Source organism: Doryrhamphus excisus, chromosome 17 (genome assembly GCF_030265055.1).
Source record: "Doryrhamphus excisus isolate RoL2022-K1 chromosome 17, RoL_Dexc_1.0, whole genome shotgun sequence".
NCBI lineage: Eukaryota > Metazoa > Chordata > Actinopteri > Syngnathiformes > Syngnathidae > Doryrhamphus > Doryrhamphus excisus.
Genome location: NC_080482.1, coordinates 10,030,463 through 10,048,207, shown reverse-complemented (window position 1 = coordinate 10,048,207; position 17,745 = coordinate 10,030,463). Strand labels below are relative to the sequence as shown.

The 17,745-nt window shown below is 42.4% G+C and overlaps 1 protein-coding gene across 2 annotated transcripts; it reads right to left on the bottom strand.

Annotated features, from left to right (window-relative positions):
* Positions 1-361: 361 nt before the first annotated feature.
* On the bottom strand, positions 362-17,176 carry stk40 (serine/threonine kinase 40). 2 transcript variants are annotated; one of them, XM_058053824.1, is made up of 11 exons: positions 16,953-17,176; positions 12,762-12,888; positions 12,274-12,359; positions 10,946-11,089; positions 9,607-9,831; positions 8,939-8,991; positions 6,639-6,754; positions 4,652-4,796; positions 4,415-4,534; positions 4,189-4,273; positions 362-3,430 (listed from the first exon to the last, which is right to left on the bottom strand). In XM_058053824.1, the coding sequence occupies exons 2-11, from the start codon at positions 12,877-12,879 to the stop codon at positions 3,212-3,214; spliced, it is 1,311 nt and encodes a 436-aa protein (XP_057909807.1). In that variant the 5' UTR covers positions 12,880-12,888; positions 16,953-17,176; the 3' UTR covers positions 362-3,211. The 2 variants fall into 2 exon arrangements, with proteins under 2 accessions (XP_057909807.1, XP_057909808.1); XM_058053825.1 differs by lacking the exon at positions 16,953-17,176 and adding an exon at positions 13,011-13,185.
* Positions 17,177-17,745: the final 569 nt, after the last annotated feature.

The following is a 17,745-nucleotide window of genomic DNA, read 5'->3' as shown; positions in this document are numbered from 1 at the left end:
GTGTGACTTGCTGCACTTCTTTCACACGCAATTTTGCTTCAGTTTTTGATGCCTGAGTCCAATCATCCTCAAGGACAGCTGCTTGGAGTTAACATCTGCATGGCGTTGACCCCCCCTGAGACCTATGGACCTTTCCTGCTCATACTCAACCTTGCTTTTCATTGAGGATTAAAGAAATTCAATATATAAACATTACAATACTGTCAATTAATTTCATTTATTCATCCATTCAAACATTCTAAATAGCACTAAAAGTTTTGCATTTTCTAAAGAATTTTTTGTGTTCAACAATGTCTTGCCTACTACTTATGTTAACAGCACCACCCCCTGGTCAATAATGTGTATTACACACAAACAACCACACCAACAAGGCCGCTTGTTTTCCATATCAAAGTTTATTGCTGACATGCATGTAGAGTTTTTGATGAAGTAGAAAAATATGATTTTTTTTTTTATACAAAGGTGTTCTTCCCCCCCCTCGACTGTACAATAATGTCATTGAAATCTGTATGAAGATGCCCATTTGTGACCACCAACTTCCAACATAGTCAACTGTTGGCTTGTCAAATGTGAAACCACACCGCTGTTTCCGCTTGAAACTAGTCTGCAATACATATGGAATATACCCAAGACTTTAAAAAGCAGGAAGGCTGGTGGGGGAGAGCTGGCAAATAGAATGTTGCTACTAAACTAGGCGGGGAAATATTCACACAATTTGGCTATAGTGGAGGGAAATGTCTGAACAACTTTTTGATACCATTTTTTGCTACCAAAATAGTGGCGGGGACAACCTTGCTTGTTCTAAAATCATGCAACGCATCACCACACACTACTTTCATGCTTTTCAAACCACAGTACGGCCTTAGAAACAACTCTGCTAGACAAAAACAACAAATCCCGCTAATTACTCATTTTGTGGCCTTTTCCCACTTAATATCATCATTCTGTGTTAATTAAAAACAGGCTTTTCTCATGGAATATGCATGACTACGACAATACTGATGGATGTCCATTCAAGTTACGTCTTTATATGGGATTACTTTTTTTGGGAGGGGATGTGGCGCAGTCATGCTAGGGAATATTTACATGCTGATCGAAAGAGCCACAATCGTTGTGGTGGGTGAGGGGAAAAGAGAAAACATATATTTTTAAAAAGTACTGTGTGAAACAAAAAAGGGTCAATTGCTTGATTTAAAAAAAAAAACAGCAATGCATACGTCTGATAGGAATTAATTTAAATAACAAAAAAGATAAATTGTGTAAAAAAAAAAAAACTTTATTAATTACTTCAAGGAGGAAAAAAAATTTGTGCAAGTTAAAAAAATTTTTTTTAATCCAAAACCAAAAAAACTATAAAAAAAGATGGATTATGTAAAAAAAAAAAAAAAAAACTATGCATGTGGCATTTGTATTTATAAAAAAGCTTATTTATTAAAAACCCCACAAAAAACAATATCCTTAAGTATAAGAGTTAAGCTTAACAAAAACTAAGATAGCTAAATTGCGCTATAAAAAAAATAACCAAAAAAAAGCATATGCACAAATCATAAGTCAAGTTAGGGTAGCTTAAATTGGTGGCAATATGGCAAGAAATGGCCGCTACTTTTTGTCATGATTGTAGCTGAAAGCATCAACACGTCTACCTCTTGGTTTTAAGTGAACAATAAATAAATCTCATTACACCAGGATGACGTGGAAGGGAAAGTGGAGGATATAAATAGTGAGGAATTGAGGTGGGGGATGGGGGGGTGGGGGGTTGTGGTGTACAATAGGCCTAACAGTCGCTGCTGGTGCTTGGCTTTGACAGGGCTTGAAAAACAAAAACTACACATGAAAGGGGAAAAAAAGGAGGAATTCACCACAATACAGGGCAATTATAAACTTAGTAAACCTGTGAGAAAAAAAATTACAGTATGAATCAGCAAGCACCTAAAACAGTGGGATAATAACATTAATAATAATAATACATGCATGTACAGAAAAGACAACTCACAGGGGATGAAAACATTGCTCGGTGTTGGTCTTGGCTTTTTCACAGTGTGCCAGATAAACATTTTTAAAAAATGGCACTTTTCCACTGCACGGTACCGAGTCTGCTCCACTGACGCCAGACATACCAGGTAAATCGGTGGACTTTTGAGGATACAAGGTGACACGCTAACATTAGCCTACCCTGTTACTGTGTTCCCATCGGCCAAGAAGCAACTGCCAGGACCATCCCCAAATTTGACTTGAGTCGGTGTTGTGCAGTGGAAAAGCATCCCAAAAAAAAAAAAAGACATGAGAATAGCTTAAAGACGGCTGCCGAGGTCAACGGCTTGGTAGGCCTTGGCTGGAAACACACACACGCGCATGTCAAAGTCTCATTCACATTCACACTACAGGTAAAACGGTACCTGGAAGTCGGTACTTGAACAAAAGACCCGAGTACCAGTTCCGTGGCTTTTTAGGACAATGATTTTTGGCGATGGCACCCAAGAGCAAATGTTCATGGCGTCATATCGGGGTGGGTTAGAGTGGGGTCTTGGCATGGTGACTTCCAGGTTCCACATGCTAGCTGCCTGCTGCTAGAAAAAAAAACTAAACAAAACAAGATGTCTGCGACAACGTGTTCTCTGCGTGCTGGTAGACACGCTTTGATGTTGTCCCGCTTCCAAATGGGATTAAAATGCTACTCCGAGATCAATATGATTAAAAGGAATAAAAAAAAGGAAAGCTTATTCCGTTTTCCTGTGTTTTCCCAAGCATCACGGACATGACAGGAACATGGATGCTTGATGTCACTGGTGTGGTCTCAGAACAGTGAGCGTGGTTTACCAACAGAGATAAGAGAAGACGAGAGAGGTAGATTGACTTTTTTTTCCCAAAACAGAGGAAGGAAAGGAGAAGAGGAAGGAAGATTGAATGGAGGTCTGCCGTGAGGTTATAGAGGAAGGGGCTGCTACATGATTCTGATCCTGTATTGCTCAGGAGAACCAACATGGACAGGAGAGAGGAGATGTGGCGGGGGTCCACAGTGACGAGATGGGGGGGGCAAGCGACCTTTGGTTCCCGGGTCTGTCTGTCTTTGCAGTTTGTTCACTTGCACTATCGTGCCCCACCAAAGCCCACCTACACATGAGGGCTGTACCCTGGACAAAATTCCACCCCTTGTTAGTTACATTTTTCCTCAGTGAGAGTTTCGGGAGGGGGGGGAGGTTTTTGTCGAGAGCTACTTGCGCAAGAAACGTTGCGCTAGGATGGCGGCGTCCAGCGGGCTGATGGGTTGTGCATCGTGGCCCAGCCGCCTGACCGGGGGGAGGCTGCCAAACTGGCGCTTGGTGAGGAAGCTCTTGGCCTCGTGGATAGTGTTCTTCTCCTCAGCCAGCAGGAGCTGCTGACGCATGTAGTTCTCAAACTCGTACTGCGAGGACTCCTCTGTTACCTTGGCCTGGAGGAAGGAAAGAAGTTTCAGGAAACCGAAAATAGAAAAACTAAACGGGAATATGACATAAAATCCTCACCATTTCATGCTTCAAATTTCGCCGTCTCTTGACAGTGAAAGTTTGAGAGCAAATATTTGAATAAATCACTGCTCTTTTATTAGTTTAAAAATATGCATGTATACAAATTTGATGTATTTTTGAACTAAATTAAGCATTTTCAAGCATAAAATTGAAAATGGATTGAAGGACATGTGATATGACTCCAAATTGTCCATAGGTATGAATGTGAGTGTGAATGGTTGTTTGTCTATATGTGCCCTGTGATTGGCTGGCGACCAGCCCAGGGTGTAGCCCGCCTCTCGCCCGAAGACAGCTGGGATAGGCTCCAGCACCCCCCCCCCGCAACCCTCGTGAGGAAAAGTGGTAGAATGAATGAATAGATTTTCTATGTTGTCACTACAACAATACTCAATCCTACTATGCAAATATCCACCTATCACGTCCGGGCCTGCAACCAATTAGGAATTACTACAATATTGTATCACTTAACCCGAGAATAGGCAACGGGAGAATTGCATATATGCCTGTACTCATACATGTATAACCACCTGTTTGTTATACTGTCAACTCGACATTCACTCCAAAAACAATAATGCATCAAAATCATCATTATTATATATAAATCATCATTATTGTAACCCTCTTAAGTGGCTAAATAAGATGTCAAATATTAGAGACAACGCAAATCTTGGATGCATCATACCTCTTGTAGATGCTCTGGGTGGTTGACCTGGTCATCAATGTCCGGCACCACCTGCAGGGGGCCACTTAGTGATGAAACTGATTGCCTGTGATTCAGAACAATAAAAATAAGCATTAACACTTTGCTTTGGAGACAACTGTAAAAAGGATATCCACACAAACCCGTTTTACAATACATGATGAGATTCAATGTAACGCTTGAGGCATCCAGCAGGTGGAGCACCTACCATGAGGCAATGATGTCACTGAGGGACTCCAGCACCTCCCCTGCAGTCAGCCTCTGCTGAGGGTCCAGCACTAGCAGCTTGCGGATCAAGCACACAGTGTTCTCAGACACACGGCCATCTCTGCAGAGAGCACAGGAGAGATTACAGTCATCAGCTTGTACTACAAATAATCAGTACAGATCAACATAAGGGCCTGGTGGGATCTCCATTGCCATGTAAAAAAGGTTGAGCACTCACTCTGGGATGGAGTACTCTGCGGCCTTGATCTTGCGGAAGAGCTCTTGAGGTATGCTGTCGTAGAAGGGGAACTGGCCGTACAGCATGGTGAACAGAACCACACCGAGAGCCCACATGTCACTTGGCTTACCACGGTATGGACGACCTGGAAACAAGATAGAACTTCCGTCAGTCTTAGTCTTGGGATGGAACATAATGACAACAACATCATGAGACCGTTCATGAATTTGCGGTGTTATTGCACCAATTAATTCCATTACTGAGACGTGACAGATTACCATCACACATGGCATGTACAACATGATTGAGCGAGAGATTGGCTTTTTTGTTCTTGCAAAATGGAAAAAATCAAACAAAAAAGCAGAAAGTAACAAGAAAAGTGTAGGGGTCTGGGAAAAAAATGACATTTTACACAAACCTGACACCAGCAGAATGTACATTTGCTGGCCATATGGACAATGCTCCATTAGTAATGAAATTGTATGTGAATGTACGTGTAGCTTCGTACATGTGTGTACAAGATGTAGGACTTTCATATAATACATAGTTCCAGGGAGATTTAGGCCTTATTAATATGTAGGGGTGCACATGAAATTTCACATTGCTCCTAAAAAATATTTCTGTGCTACTAACCATTTTCATTTCGAAGTGAAAAGGCTTAGCGTACAGCCTTGTAAAATAGTATAGTTTAAAACTTTCCATACAAATGCATGGAAAACCTGTTTAAGACATTTTAAATATGTTTCTTTTTAAAATTAGAGGCAACTAAACATGAAATACCACTCCTGTAGTCACCTTTACATTCTTGAATGCGTCTTCGTAATACTTGTTGTGTGCACCTTTCAGAACCGGGGTGTCAGCTTAGGACAACAAGCGCTATGAAAAGTGCATGAATGGAGATTGTATTTTTACAAGAATCAAGTGTTTACATTTTAGTATGAATTTAAATCACAACTTAATTCTCATTAAATTAAGACCACAAAGACTGTTTCTTGTAATATCAGTTTGTTGTAAATCTAATAAGTACATGCAATAAGTTGGGTACAAATGAACGCATCCACCCAACAGAAAGTAAAAAGACTGCATGCTTTTTTTTGTTTTTAGTGCAATGACAACTTTGACCCTCAGTGACTCAAGGTGATCAGAAAGTGCCTGTCAAGGCAGTGAGTGTAATGATTAACAGGATGAGCAAAGGCAAACAGTTGACTCTGCGTACATTACACTTCCAATAACTCTCCACAACATCAGTAAGTGGCATTACTAAACAAAGAGGAACGGTGGGAGTGGGGTAAACTACGAGCACAGTTAATGTGGATGCTTTAACATTGTACTGGTAAGCTCGGGGTTGGGGTTGGGGGGTGGATTTTTGGTTGGTGTTGTTACAGCTAAAAGCAGCCTGCTAAATCCTGTGACACACGCGCACTGACAGGAGATAGGAGGGGGGTAGATGGGAGTAGCTTCCCTCCAGTGAGTCATCAGTGTGTGACTCACTGACGCTCGCTTTTAATTGAGTGCCAGTCACGTTATGCTGACATGCACACGCACGGCTATATCTACGAGCTTTTCAGAGGCTGATGGTGAGGACACTTTGTTAGCGAGCACAAATGAAGCAGTGTCAATCATCTGGTGGTGTTGCAGGACTCCCGGCTCATCAGCGCCGACTCTGACAACTTTCCCACTGTAAAAACTGAATGATTAAATAGCGGCTTCCTCTTTTCACAGACAAAGTAGCTTCCTCTGCAGATACACAACAATCAACTGCTGCAGAAAGCTAAGGGGGAATTGAGGCTAATTCATGTTTTCCTGAGTCCAACATTGGACATAACATAAGCTCTTTGGTGCCTTGTTACTGAGGCAAAATACTCCGAACACCAGGCTGCCGAGCGTTACGCAACACTTCTCAACAGGATCACACAAATGCACCTTCTCACACCAGTGCACACACATGGTCCAACGTGTTTCAAAGATTTTAAAACTTCTCACTCACCGCTTAACACATCAGGGCTAATGTAGGCCGGACTTCCTCTCTGGTCTTTGAGCAGGTCGTCCTCACTCACCAGGTGTTTTCCTAAGCAGAAGTTGGTGATGGTAATTCGGTGCGTCCTGCAAAGCACAACAAACACATAATAAGTCCACAAGATAACTATTCTGGCCTCAGTAAGGTTCCATTATTGAGACATGACAGATCACAGTCACTGCATAGCGTCAGCCATGAGAGATGCCTCCCATTCTGTTTGCAAGTGTCATTAGTGTTACAAGGCAAGTGCCTTATTTGTCCTCCTCCCCCCACTCCATTTTAAACCCTTTAAGTTTGGAATACAATAAATGAACTGGAGGCTACTAGTTAGCTCACTAGTATGCTAATGGTTAAAGCCATTGATGTTGCTTGTGTTCCTGCAGTGATCTCGTAGCCTGCACATTATAGTTGAGCAATGTGGTATAAACAAAGAATAAAAGGAGTATAAATATGACTATAGTGGCGTTATTTCATGTCTGCAAGGCTCTAATAAAAAAAGGTTAAAAAAAACATTTTAAAAGTCTAACAGGTTTTCTATTCTCCAACTACCAAAGGTAAGAATGACATCATCACAAAGGCCGAGCAGCAACATGTGATCAATAGACAATGATGAAGACAACAGATCATGCTATTAAATGGTAAAGTGTGTGCAAACTTCTGCTTGGAACTGTAGTTGGTGAAGTAACAATGCTGCACTGTTTGGTACTGTAGGGCCGTGATCCATTGAAGGAGAAATGCAGAATCGAAGAAGAAGGAAAAAAAAAAGAGGAACTTGAACACTTTCGACAAACATATGAGTCAACTTCAACTTGCGGCTGAGGATGATTGTTGATTACTAAGCTGCATGGCGATGAGCTGGCAAGCCAATTTTTGTATTTCTAAAGCTCACAAAGATGCAAAACATGTCCACAGGCACGCAATTTCAAGTGTCGATGCACACAGCGGCAAGTGGCACATGTTGCATGCCTTTCTGGTTTGCATCCTTCAGTCACATCTGCGTTCAAAAAAAAAAAAAAAAAGGTCAACAACTTCCCACTCCTTTCTCTCACTTTCACACCACGTTCCCCGCATACCCTCAATTTCTAGTTCCAGATCACAGCTACTTTTGCACACCTCAAATTCATCTCACACGAGTGGCCTTGCAATGTGCCAGAGGAACACGATGCAGCCTCCTCAAGGACCCTTACTCGGCATAAAAGCTTCCTTTGTGGAGTGTCCTCTGCTCTTTTATCTGTGTGCATCACGACTTTTTTTCTATTCTTGCACTGCAGACAAACCCAAATTACATATAGTCAATGACTTCTGGACAATTAGTTGTAAAAAATATACCGTATGTATGTTCTGACGATTAATTCATTGTTATACATAGGAGTATCTATGAATTAAAACAAAAAGGAGTGAATAACACAAGCAGCATTCATGCACAGTGTATCTATGAATGATTAAGCACACATTTAAAATGCAGGAAGTCAATACAGTGCCCAATGTCAGCAATGTTGGAAAATTGATTTATGGCATCCTGCTTTCCTGGCCGCCGCCAGAGGAAATCGCATCATCACTGCATGAACTACTGAGCTCGTCGATGGCACCCGATGACAAAAAGCAAGTGGAGAGGGGGAGATCAGTGTGCTTCTACTTTATTGGAGTGAATCCTTTACATCATACATGCAAGTGCGAAGTATGATGAATGGTGGAGACGGGAAAAGTGAAAAAGGATGTGACAAAAGTGGACAAAGGAGCAGGAAAATGGAGGGTGGACGTAAAAGGAGGAGGGTAGATAAATAATGACTGTGTGTGTGTGTGTATACATGCATGACGTGCACTGCCGTGTGAGTCAGCTCTGAGCTATGGACCCTTTTGCAGGCCTCTCCTTGTCTCCGGCGGGGACGGAGTGTTCCACTCATGTGCTTTGTTGCCGCCACCCTCACGACTAAAGCGTCATTTCATCACCACTGCTGCTGCTGTCAGTGAGCTCTGATGTCTGATACAAGACAGCCAATGCGGTACAATGATAAACCCTCACACGACATGTTATTCCAATCTCACCTAGCTGCAATGACTCACCCCATGCTTACAGGAAGCAGAAGAGAAAGAGGCTTTGGGTTTTTAGGACTGATCCCCCCGCTTCTCAGCATAAGAATGGCATGTCCAGCCAACAGCATGGGATATGCAGGCCGACGCTCAAGAGCGATGACTTACAGGCAGGCTAAAATGTACTCTAACCTGTACGGCACCTGTGTCTAATGAGGAACTTATTTTTGAAATCTTACCGTTTGTTCAGCACCATGTTGCCCAGTTTGAGGTCTCGGTGCACCATGTTCTTCTGCAGGCAGGAAATGTGTTGTTAGTAGCTAGATATTGATTCATTACGGCATTATTTTGTTACTTTATACAGCGGAACATCATGCATGCAATTTGACTCTTTAAAATGCTTTTAAGCTTCACAGTTGTTCATGAAATCTCAGATCAGTGAGCATTAAAAGGATTAACTCTGTAATGGCCTTTTTTTTAACAATCAAAAGACCACAGTCATTGTGCAAAATGGATGTCCCGATCCACAGTTTTTGGCTTCAGATTAAATTTTTTCCATTCCCGATCATTAAAAAAAACAGCTTTTCTTTTAAACATTAATTTGTGGAATTCAATTTCTTTAAGATCGGACCGGGACATCCTTACATTTTGGTGACACTTCTTCTAAAATCAGGTCAGGAGAGGTGTAGACACCAGAAGTTACTCCAGCATCACCATATATTTCACTTGGGAATGCTTAAAAAGTTGTTTTATAAATAGTTTTTTCTGTGGTTAATTTCTTTTTACACTAGCATGACAGATGAATTGATCAAAAGTGAGATGCGTGCTGTACGCAAAACACGCTCCTATTTACACCTGCATGAGATATTCATAATTCAAATTCAATGTCATGACTGTCAAGGCTCACCTTGTGCAGGGCCTCCACCACGCGCACTACGTCATAGAAGATTATTATGGCCTCGCGCTCGCCCAGCCGCTTCTCCTTGATGACGTAATGCTGGAGGTTGATGAGGTCAGCCGTCTTGTCGCTGAAGTCGTGGGCGCACAGGCAGTCGAGCACAAGGCAGATGCGCTTCTTCATCTTGCGCACCTTGTTGGCCTCCATGTCCTCGACTATTTCGTAGGCTCGATCCTGGCGAAGGAGGAATGGGCAGAAAGGTGCATAATGAAACAACAATCGCTATGTATATGTATATATATATATATATATATATATATATATACACACTATGACATGATTATCATCCTTCCATTAGCAGGAGGCATCTTACTTGGCAGACCCATTGTGTATATTGCTCCATTTCCCCGTACCAGCTTCTGATAGCATAGTCTCATTGATTTTTCTATCACGTACGTATGGGTTTTCTTTTTTTAGACCCAGTCGGCACACCTCTGAAAGCTTCTATTATTATGTGGACGGCCCAGCGTAGATGCAACTGTAATCCAATCAATATCGCGGAGCTAAATGAATCAGCACGGCCGTGCGGAGCTGACAGGATGCAAGAGAGCACAAAGAGAGGGATGGAACAATAACAAAGTTAGAGGAGGAGGAGGAGGCGGTGGAAGCCACTGGGAAATACAGGTGAGGTAGGTACGGTTGAGTGTGAATGGATGAGGCAGCGAACATTGAATGGCTTTTAATGGTAGGTCCTTCTTCTCTTGAAAAACATCAACATGTAAATGTTCTAATTATAGCTAGGGTGTTTATCTAAAACCCAAAAGAGGTGTACTCAGTAACAATTTTACCGACAATTAGAGTGCATGAAAAAGTGAAAGTCAGTGCGCTTTGACCACATGGTCATTGATTAACGGGTATATTGCACAACAAAGCAACAAAAGAACCAATGTTGCAATAGCGATGAGGAGCAAACCGCACAATCTGCATCAATACCATTGATGGGGTTCATTGTAAACAAGAGTACGGCAATTGTAACAAGCACACATTTTTACCCACCAGCAACATCTTAAAGCGCATTCAGAGAAAGATAACACAACTACTTCAAAAAAGGTAGCCACTGCTATCTAGTGGTGTTGAAAAAAAAAGGTTTCAGACAGCCCCAACTGTCAATTATTTGCTTTTGTAGACCATACGGCCACTATGGAGGACTCGGTGGTTAATTAAACAGAGTCGTGAATTGGAGCATTTGTGGTCTTTAATACAATACTGACCCTGCACTAATTAAAGAACAAGGCTGTGTGTTATCTGTGCATATTCCAATGGAAAAGAGCATTGTTTCTTAGCCAACCTGGAAGAGGCCGTGATGGTGCACCACCCCATCCTGGTTGTGCAGCAGGGACAGGAGGGAATACTCGGTGTGCAACAGCATCTTCCCCTGCCTCTCCTCCTGAGTCTCGCCAGCAGAGTCCACTCGCTCTTCTAGTGTCAAGATCTGTAAAGAAAAGAGGAAAAAACAAAAACTCCATAAGAGGTCGTTTGGGGGCAGCTTTAACAGTTTACTGCCAGTGAAGACGCTCATCAGTCTTGTCACTAAACCTTTTAATATCACAGAGGAATGCTGACTAGAGCCCTTGCTGACCCCGGGAAGCCAGACAGTCACTTGAAGTGCGTCACCAGGGTAACAGGATGCATATTGCCATCCTATAATGTGGCCTCCAAATGATGCAAGCTGATGATTCGATCCCACCCACACACACTCTTGATGCCTGCCTTCGGTGGTGAACTGCTTATGACAAATGTAAATAGATACTTTTTGATTGTAGGTAGAGTTAATGTCAATAACATTTACAAAATCCACTATGTCTTTACAACTCAGTGAGCATCTATTTTTGTTCTTTGTCTATTTCTAGATGTCATTACAGAAAGATACCAGCAACAGCAGAAGTGTGATGACCACAGAATCAAAAATTAAACTGGTAGTGTAGGGACGCAAGTTGTACTTGCGTATCTGTCCCGGCCTCTCAATACAACTTGGCTAAAAGCCGCTATACATAACATTAATGAAAATAAAGAAACAAATGCATGCCACAAAGTAGGGCTTGCCAACTTAAACCAAAATTGTGATCTTGAGTCACACTAATGTGATGTAATTTTTAAAGAATTACTGAAGCTGCATCAGAAACACTGCCATTTCACATAGGGACATGTGCTGCTCTCTCAAGAGCATGACAGCAGACAGTTCCTCCATACACTATCCGTCCCCCACAAACCTACCACCCAGGGTGAGTTGGCCCCGCTGTCCTTAGCTGGCAATAATAATAGATAAAAACAGAGTGATTTCTGCTTCGGACAGCGCTGGCAGGCGACTGAGGGGCAGCTTTGACTCACCACACAGAAATTGGGGTTAAAAGTTGACATTCCAGGTACAGCACTACCCCCTCCACCCTTCTTCCGAACACCCTGCGCTTGTGTAACAGACATTGGATAGCCCCCATAAACAGAGTGCGCAGACTGGTTTGTTTGTGCCAGACAGTGGAGGTCCATAAAATGAACACACCCAAAAGGAAGGTCAAAAGTTTGCATGTCCACTTGTGAACTCTGGCTTTGAATGACATTTCATCTTCTTGTCAAACCATGTGTTCATGGCCAAAGCACAAAACTGCCTGCTTGACTTACTTTGAGCTGATAGAAGTCGTCGGTGCCATCTTTTCTGGCCAGACACTGCACTATACTGGGCACTGGTGAGTTGCCCAGACGAGGCCCTGCAAGGAAGGGGAAAAAAAAGGACAGCTGCATGACCAAAAGGTAGGCAATGTACAGAGTGAGTGCTCTTGCTGCAGCTCAAACAAAAGTGTGTGTGCGGGTGCCCAGTAACATCACACGTGTGATGTGATGTTTAGTTTAGCAGATGGCTCGTAGAAGAAAAACAGTTCAAGACAAACGTTAAGGGGAGGACTTCATCTTCTAACCTTGCGCACAGACCCCTCTCTCTTGCCCATGTTACGGGGATCAGCAAAATTCTTTACATTCTTGTCACAGGCATGCACGCACACACACACATACGCACTTCTTACTTTACTTGTACTGAGGCAAAAAAAATAAAAAATAAATTCAAAACAGGCAGACTTTTGTTAAAAAAAGGGGGTGGGGGGTAACTTCTTTACCCAGGATAAACGGTCCAGCTCGCTTGGCGTTACTGCCAGATATCCCAGGACACTGCAGCTTGCTGGCTCTGCCCGACGTCTCTCCGGCCCCCCTCTCCGATGCACGCCGTTTGGACATACTGGAGCTCTGTAGGGAGGTGGTGCAAATAAATAAATAAATACATATATAGGATGTATTAAGCATGGAGCAAAAGGAAGATACACAATCCTACAAAAACATCTGTGGCGAGGAAAACGACAATACAATACCAGGAGCTTTAAGCTGCAGTGCTGGTTGAAGGAGTGCTTGAATGTGAAAAGGAGGTAAAATGCAGGGCAGCTCCTCCCGACCTATTTGAATGTCCCTCCCACACGTTTACCAACACATCAGTGCCAATGTGAGGCCATTAGAGCTCCCATTCAAAATAATGGTTGCTGGTGTCAAGGATGACACCTCAAATGTCAACCCCCCCTCCTCCCTCTAGAACAAACACTAACAAGCTACCACAATCTACAATTTCCATGGAAATGCACAAAACACACACACTTTCAATTTCCTCTGAGCAGTGAGGCACATATGCACTCTAAGCTTTTCCTGCTGGCTTTAGAAAAATCCTTCCTCTCTTAATCTGCGCGTTTTATCTCAAAATCTGCACAGGCGGCTTATCTGGACAGACCTTCCTATGACATGCGTGTAGCGACAAGGCCACCGCGACAATAAGAGGGACTGTGATAGCATGACACATCGTGACTTTAGCCCGCACCCACCTCCCAGAAGTCAAGATGTATGCTTTGTTTATCGACGCAAAGCCAGTTCCCCATGTGATGAAACCACGCCGGTTTTAACCGACAAGGATGATGACTCACTGCTTTCGACTTCCATTGCCTTTGGACGGCAGTGTTTAAATGCTCAGGTGATGACACCATTAGGAGGACGAAATGCGCCCGCAGGCGTGCAACATGTGTGAGAAAGCCAACAGTGTATGTGAAGTAAACCCAGCACTGTGGATATTGCATTTCCTCATATAGTGGCTGTATGAGTGTTTCCTCATGGCAGTAGGGTTCGGTAGCCTAGACTCTGATTTTAGTTTCAAGCGCTGGTGTGCAGGCGGTACACCTCATAGCTGCAAAAGCTCATATTGGAATAAGTGGAAATTGAATTTCGCATTTAACAACCCAGAGCTTCCGCTTAAAAATACAACGAGTCTTGCAAGAAACACAAATTAAATTGGGTTTTTTTTCTGCAATCTTTAAGGCCATCAAAACTGTATTGTGCACCACTCGCCAGCTGGCACCTTCGGGCCCAGAGCGGAGGCAGGACGGTTGGCAGCCACGGATTCTCACTTCCATGAGGCTTTTTGTGATCCCAGACAGCAGACCGTGTCATCGTCGTGTGTCTCTCGCCCATCTGTCTCAGTCTCCGCCGCTACTAGTCATCACCCACTGAGTCTGATGAAGCGGAGGCTTTTCTTGACAAGGCTCTATGGCGCAAGGCACAGTGACACAAAGTCACGCTGCCCAAAGTAAGAGACGATCAGCATTTTTTTTATTAAACGAGGCAGGAAATATCAGCCTCCTATGTTCCCATGAAGAGATTAAATGAAAGCATTTGATAAAGAAAACACAAAAATTACAGCACATCGTGTATCAGTTAAGTAGAAACACATATGATAACAAGTACTACTGGAATATTGAATAACTCTAAACACGTAACTTTAACAACTTTTTACAAAACAAGTGTTGCTAGGCATGCCGGGAAGCACACCCACTGACGCTGTGTGATAGTTGACAAGTGAAGCCTATATTCTGAAAAACCTGTTCATGTTCTGCAGTTTAGAATCTGTGCTGTTAAGACAGATATAAAAGACTGGAGGATCGTAATTTTTTTTTATACTTTAAATCCTTTTTTCTACCTCAGGCACAGTCCCCAGGTAAATTAAGTTTGAGTCCCCCACATTAGACTGTGTACCTCTGGTTGTGGTCAGTTGTATGTTGTCACACAGATGTCCACATTGGAACATGGGATATTAATACAGAAAGACACACAATAACCTTGCAATGCTACCTAGACTCTGTGTTCCCAAGCATCACTCATTAGCTCTGGGGATGAGGTATGAGATGCCCCCATCAAAGTTTAACAGCTGCTGCAGTAATTCTACACTTTATCAAACGACATACTTTTGTACGCTGTACTTTTGTCAGATCAAAACACTATCGCCACAATTTCAAAAACATGATATTAGCAATAACTTCTGAAATTCATGACTTCCTGACTCTGACTCTAAGTCAGAGGAAGTGTAGTTGTTTTTGCCGTAAATTAGTCACATCATTGTTTATGCCACAGGGTTCAAAGTGTGTGGGGGGAAAAAAAGTTGCAGTTTATAGACCACAATATATGGTAAACGTATCCATGCACCTTGGACAAGTGTAAATGATTCATTGAGAGAGGAGCAGCAGCAACAAAACGAGACAAGAAGGACCTCCAAGCTGTTGTTCGTCCATTTACTAAACACCACAGCACTTCTAAAAAGCACCAACCCCTGACACACGTAAAAAGCAAAAGGTCAAGGCGGCCGACTAACACACGCTGACCTAAATGACATCAGCGCGATGATGGCATACATACAGCTATGCCCTTTCTGGCACAGGCAAGAACAGAGACAGTCTGTGATGGTATCACTCCAAAGCGATAGGAGAAGTGTGCTGCCGGTTGCCCACGGGACATGCTGGCTCCCTTAAATAGTATTGCAGCAAACCAAGCGCATAAGGTGTCCGACTAGATCCACCCACAGGATCTTCATGCCACATGTCTGGCTCTGCAGGAACAGCCAAAATGAAAAAAATGTTGAATGGACGGCACTGCATCGAGGAGGCGGAATGAAGCACACTGAAAAGTGTGCACTACTTAGACTACAGCTACACGACCATTATTATCATGCTTACGGTATTATTGTACAGCGTTAGCTTACAGGAAGTGAACTGATAACCCGTCATTGCTGAGAAATGGAGAAGTGGTAAGATTAAATAATCCGTTTCTTCCCACTCCTTCTTGGGCATGTTGCATTGTTGCAAACTGGAATAATATTATGTTCCTAAATACATTAAATTATGATTAAGCTGAGTCACAACATGCAACAATACAGAATGTTGAGGAATTCCTATGACAAATGGCTTATTATTGCGGTTGTTGATTACAACTGTTTGATATTATAGAAATATTACCACCATCATTAGGCCTTCTAATTACATTTACACTTGAAGATGACTTTTTTTAAAAACACTTACAAAAATAAGTTAAACTTGTTACCCTTACGGCCAAAAATGGTTCCCAGCTAAAGCTTTTTTTTTCTCCACTTTCACAATCAGGTGCAAAGTGGAATACATGGAATGCAGCCTCTTAGTCAATAGTCAGCTGGGATAGGCTCCAGCCTTGTAGCAGGTACAACAAATCGGCAAATAACATGCACACCCTGAATGTGCCGCCAGTTTTTCTCCCAGTGTTTCATTATTAAGGATCTTTCTTTTATTAATAAATGCTACTGGATGCTTCACATACATGTTGGGGGGTTGAGTACCCCTTCAAGTCCACCAGCGAGAATCACCCATGGAATGACGCGGTTTGATGCCAGTGCAACAATAAGCAAGAACAAGAGAATAATTGAGCTTTATCCAATTAATCCAATTGCTTAGTGGATCTAATTAGATTGTGAAGGTGTTATTAATGAACAATAATAATAATATTCTGTAATACTTGAGTGTTTTTAACAATGCACATGCAGTCCACTTAACATTTACCACACCACTTAGTCGTAAAATCGACCTTGTCAAACACTGTTGGGGTCGTCTATAAATATTATGTAACAATTTAGTAAGATTAATGCAAAGAAGGACGGAGGGACTCCATCAGGACATTAGTAGTATTACTAGTGCTAGTAGTAGCAGTAGTAGTAGTAGTAGTAGTAGTAGCAGCCACACCGGCCACACAAAGAGGACACACACACGACACAAGTTTTCCGTGCAAACTAAACTAAGCTGCGCTTGGCTAAAACCATACCTAATTTAACTCTCTTAGCAATTAAGGACTTGTGGGCATACATTGAAATGTTTGTTTGACGGTGAGAGTGAAGACAAAGTCAGGTGAGAGGCCATTTAAACAAAAGTATTTCCAGCTGGCTAGCATAGCCACCGAAGCTAGCTAGCAACGTAGCTCACCTCAAGCCGAAACCTGCCGGGGTTAAAAGTCTTGCGTCGTCCCCTCACAACGTCCACATTTCTCGGAAGACAGCCGTGGATTAGGTGCGTGTGTGGAACTTCTCCGGTTCTGTCGGGGTTCTGGAAAGGCTTTTTTTAGGATGTGTGGCTGAAATGAGCAATTAAGGAAAAGCCTCCTCTCTCCACTGATCGCATCTTTCCACAGCGACAGCGCCACCTGACAACGGAAGTGACGCACGTTACTTTTGTGATTGACAGCCTGGTTCGACCAATCATTAACGGCCTCTGGCTGTAGATGACATTTTTTCCAGTTGACGTAATGGAACAAGACAGGGTGACGTCACTGCGTAAAACGATTACAAGTCCATTGCTTATGTTCCACACATACAGCATAAAAAATGCAATACAATTAATAATAGTTTTATTGTTGGTGGCACAACTGCCTTTAACATCCTATCCTTCCACACATTTTAATTAATAATTGTCAACTATGTGCAAGAACTATTGCATTATTGGCTCATTTTTGTATTGGCTTACAGGACATTGTAGAAATAAAATTAATGGGGGAAAAGGAAACAGCAAAAGGCACAATGTAAAGCAGAAAAGGCTGAAATGTTAATACTAATAACTAATAATAATACATTTTTCTTTATGTATTTGACCACATACTTTTAGTTTTTCAGTAAAGGTTTGTGCACTTCTGGGCTAGCTATGGGCTATTTCCTAATTGTAACTTGTACAATATGTTTATTACTGTGTTTGTAGTTGTATTGTAAGTGTGAACTTGAAGGAA

Bases quoted from the DNA above. Each gene is read 5' to 3' on its own strand.
- stk40 (XM_058053824.1), bottom strand. From the start codon at position 12,879: ATGTCCAAACGGCGTGCATCGGAGAGGGGGGCCGGAGAGACGTCGGGC. The intron at 6,755-8,938 runs GTAAGATTTCAA...TGTGCTTTGCAG, and splicing joins AACATGGTGCTGAACAAACG to GACGCACCGAATTACCATCA. The intron at 3,431-4,188 runs GTATGATGCATC...TCCTTCCTCCAG, and splicing joins ACCCAGAGCATCTACAAGAG to GCCAAGGTAACAGAGGAGTC.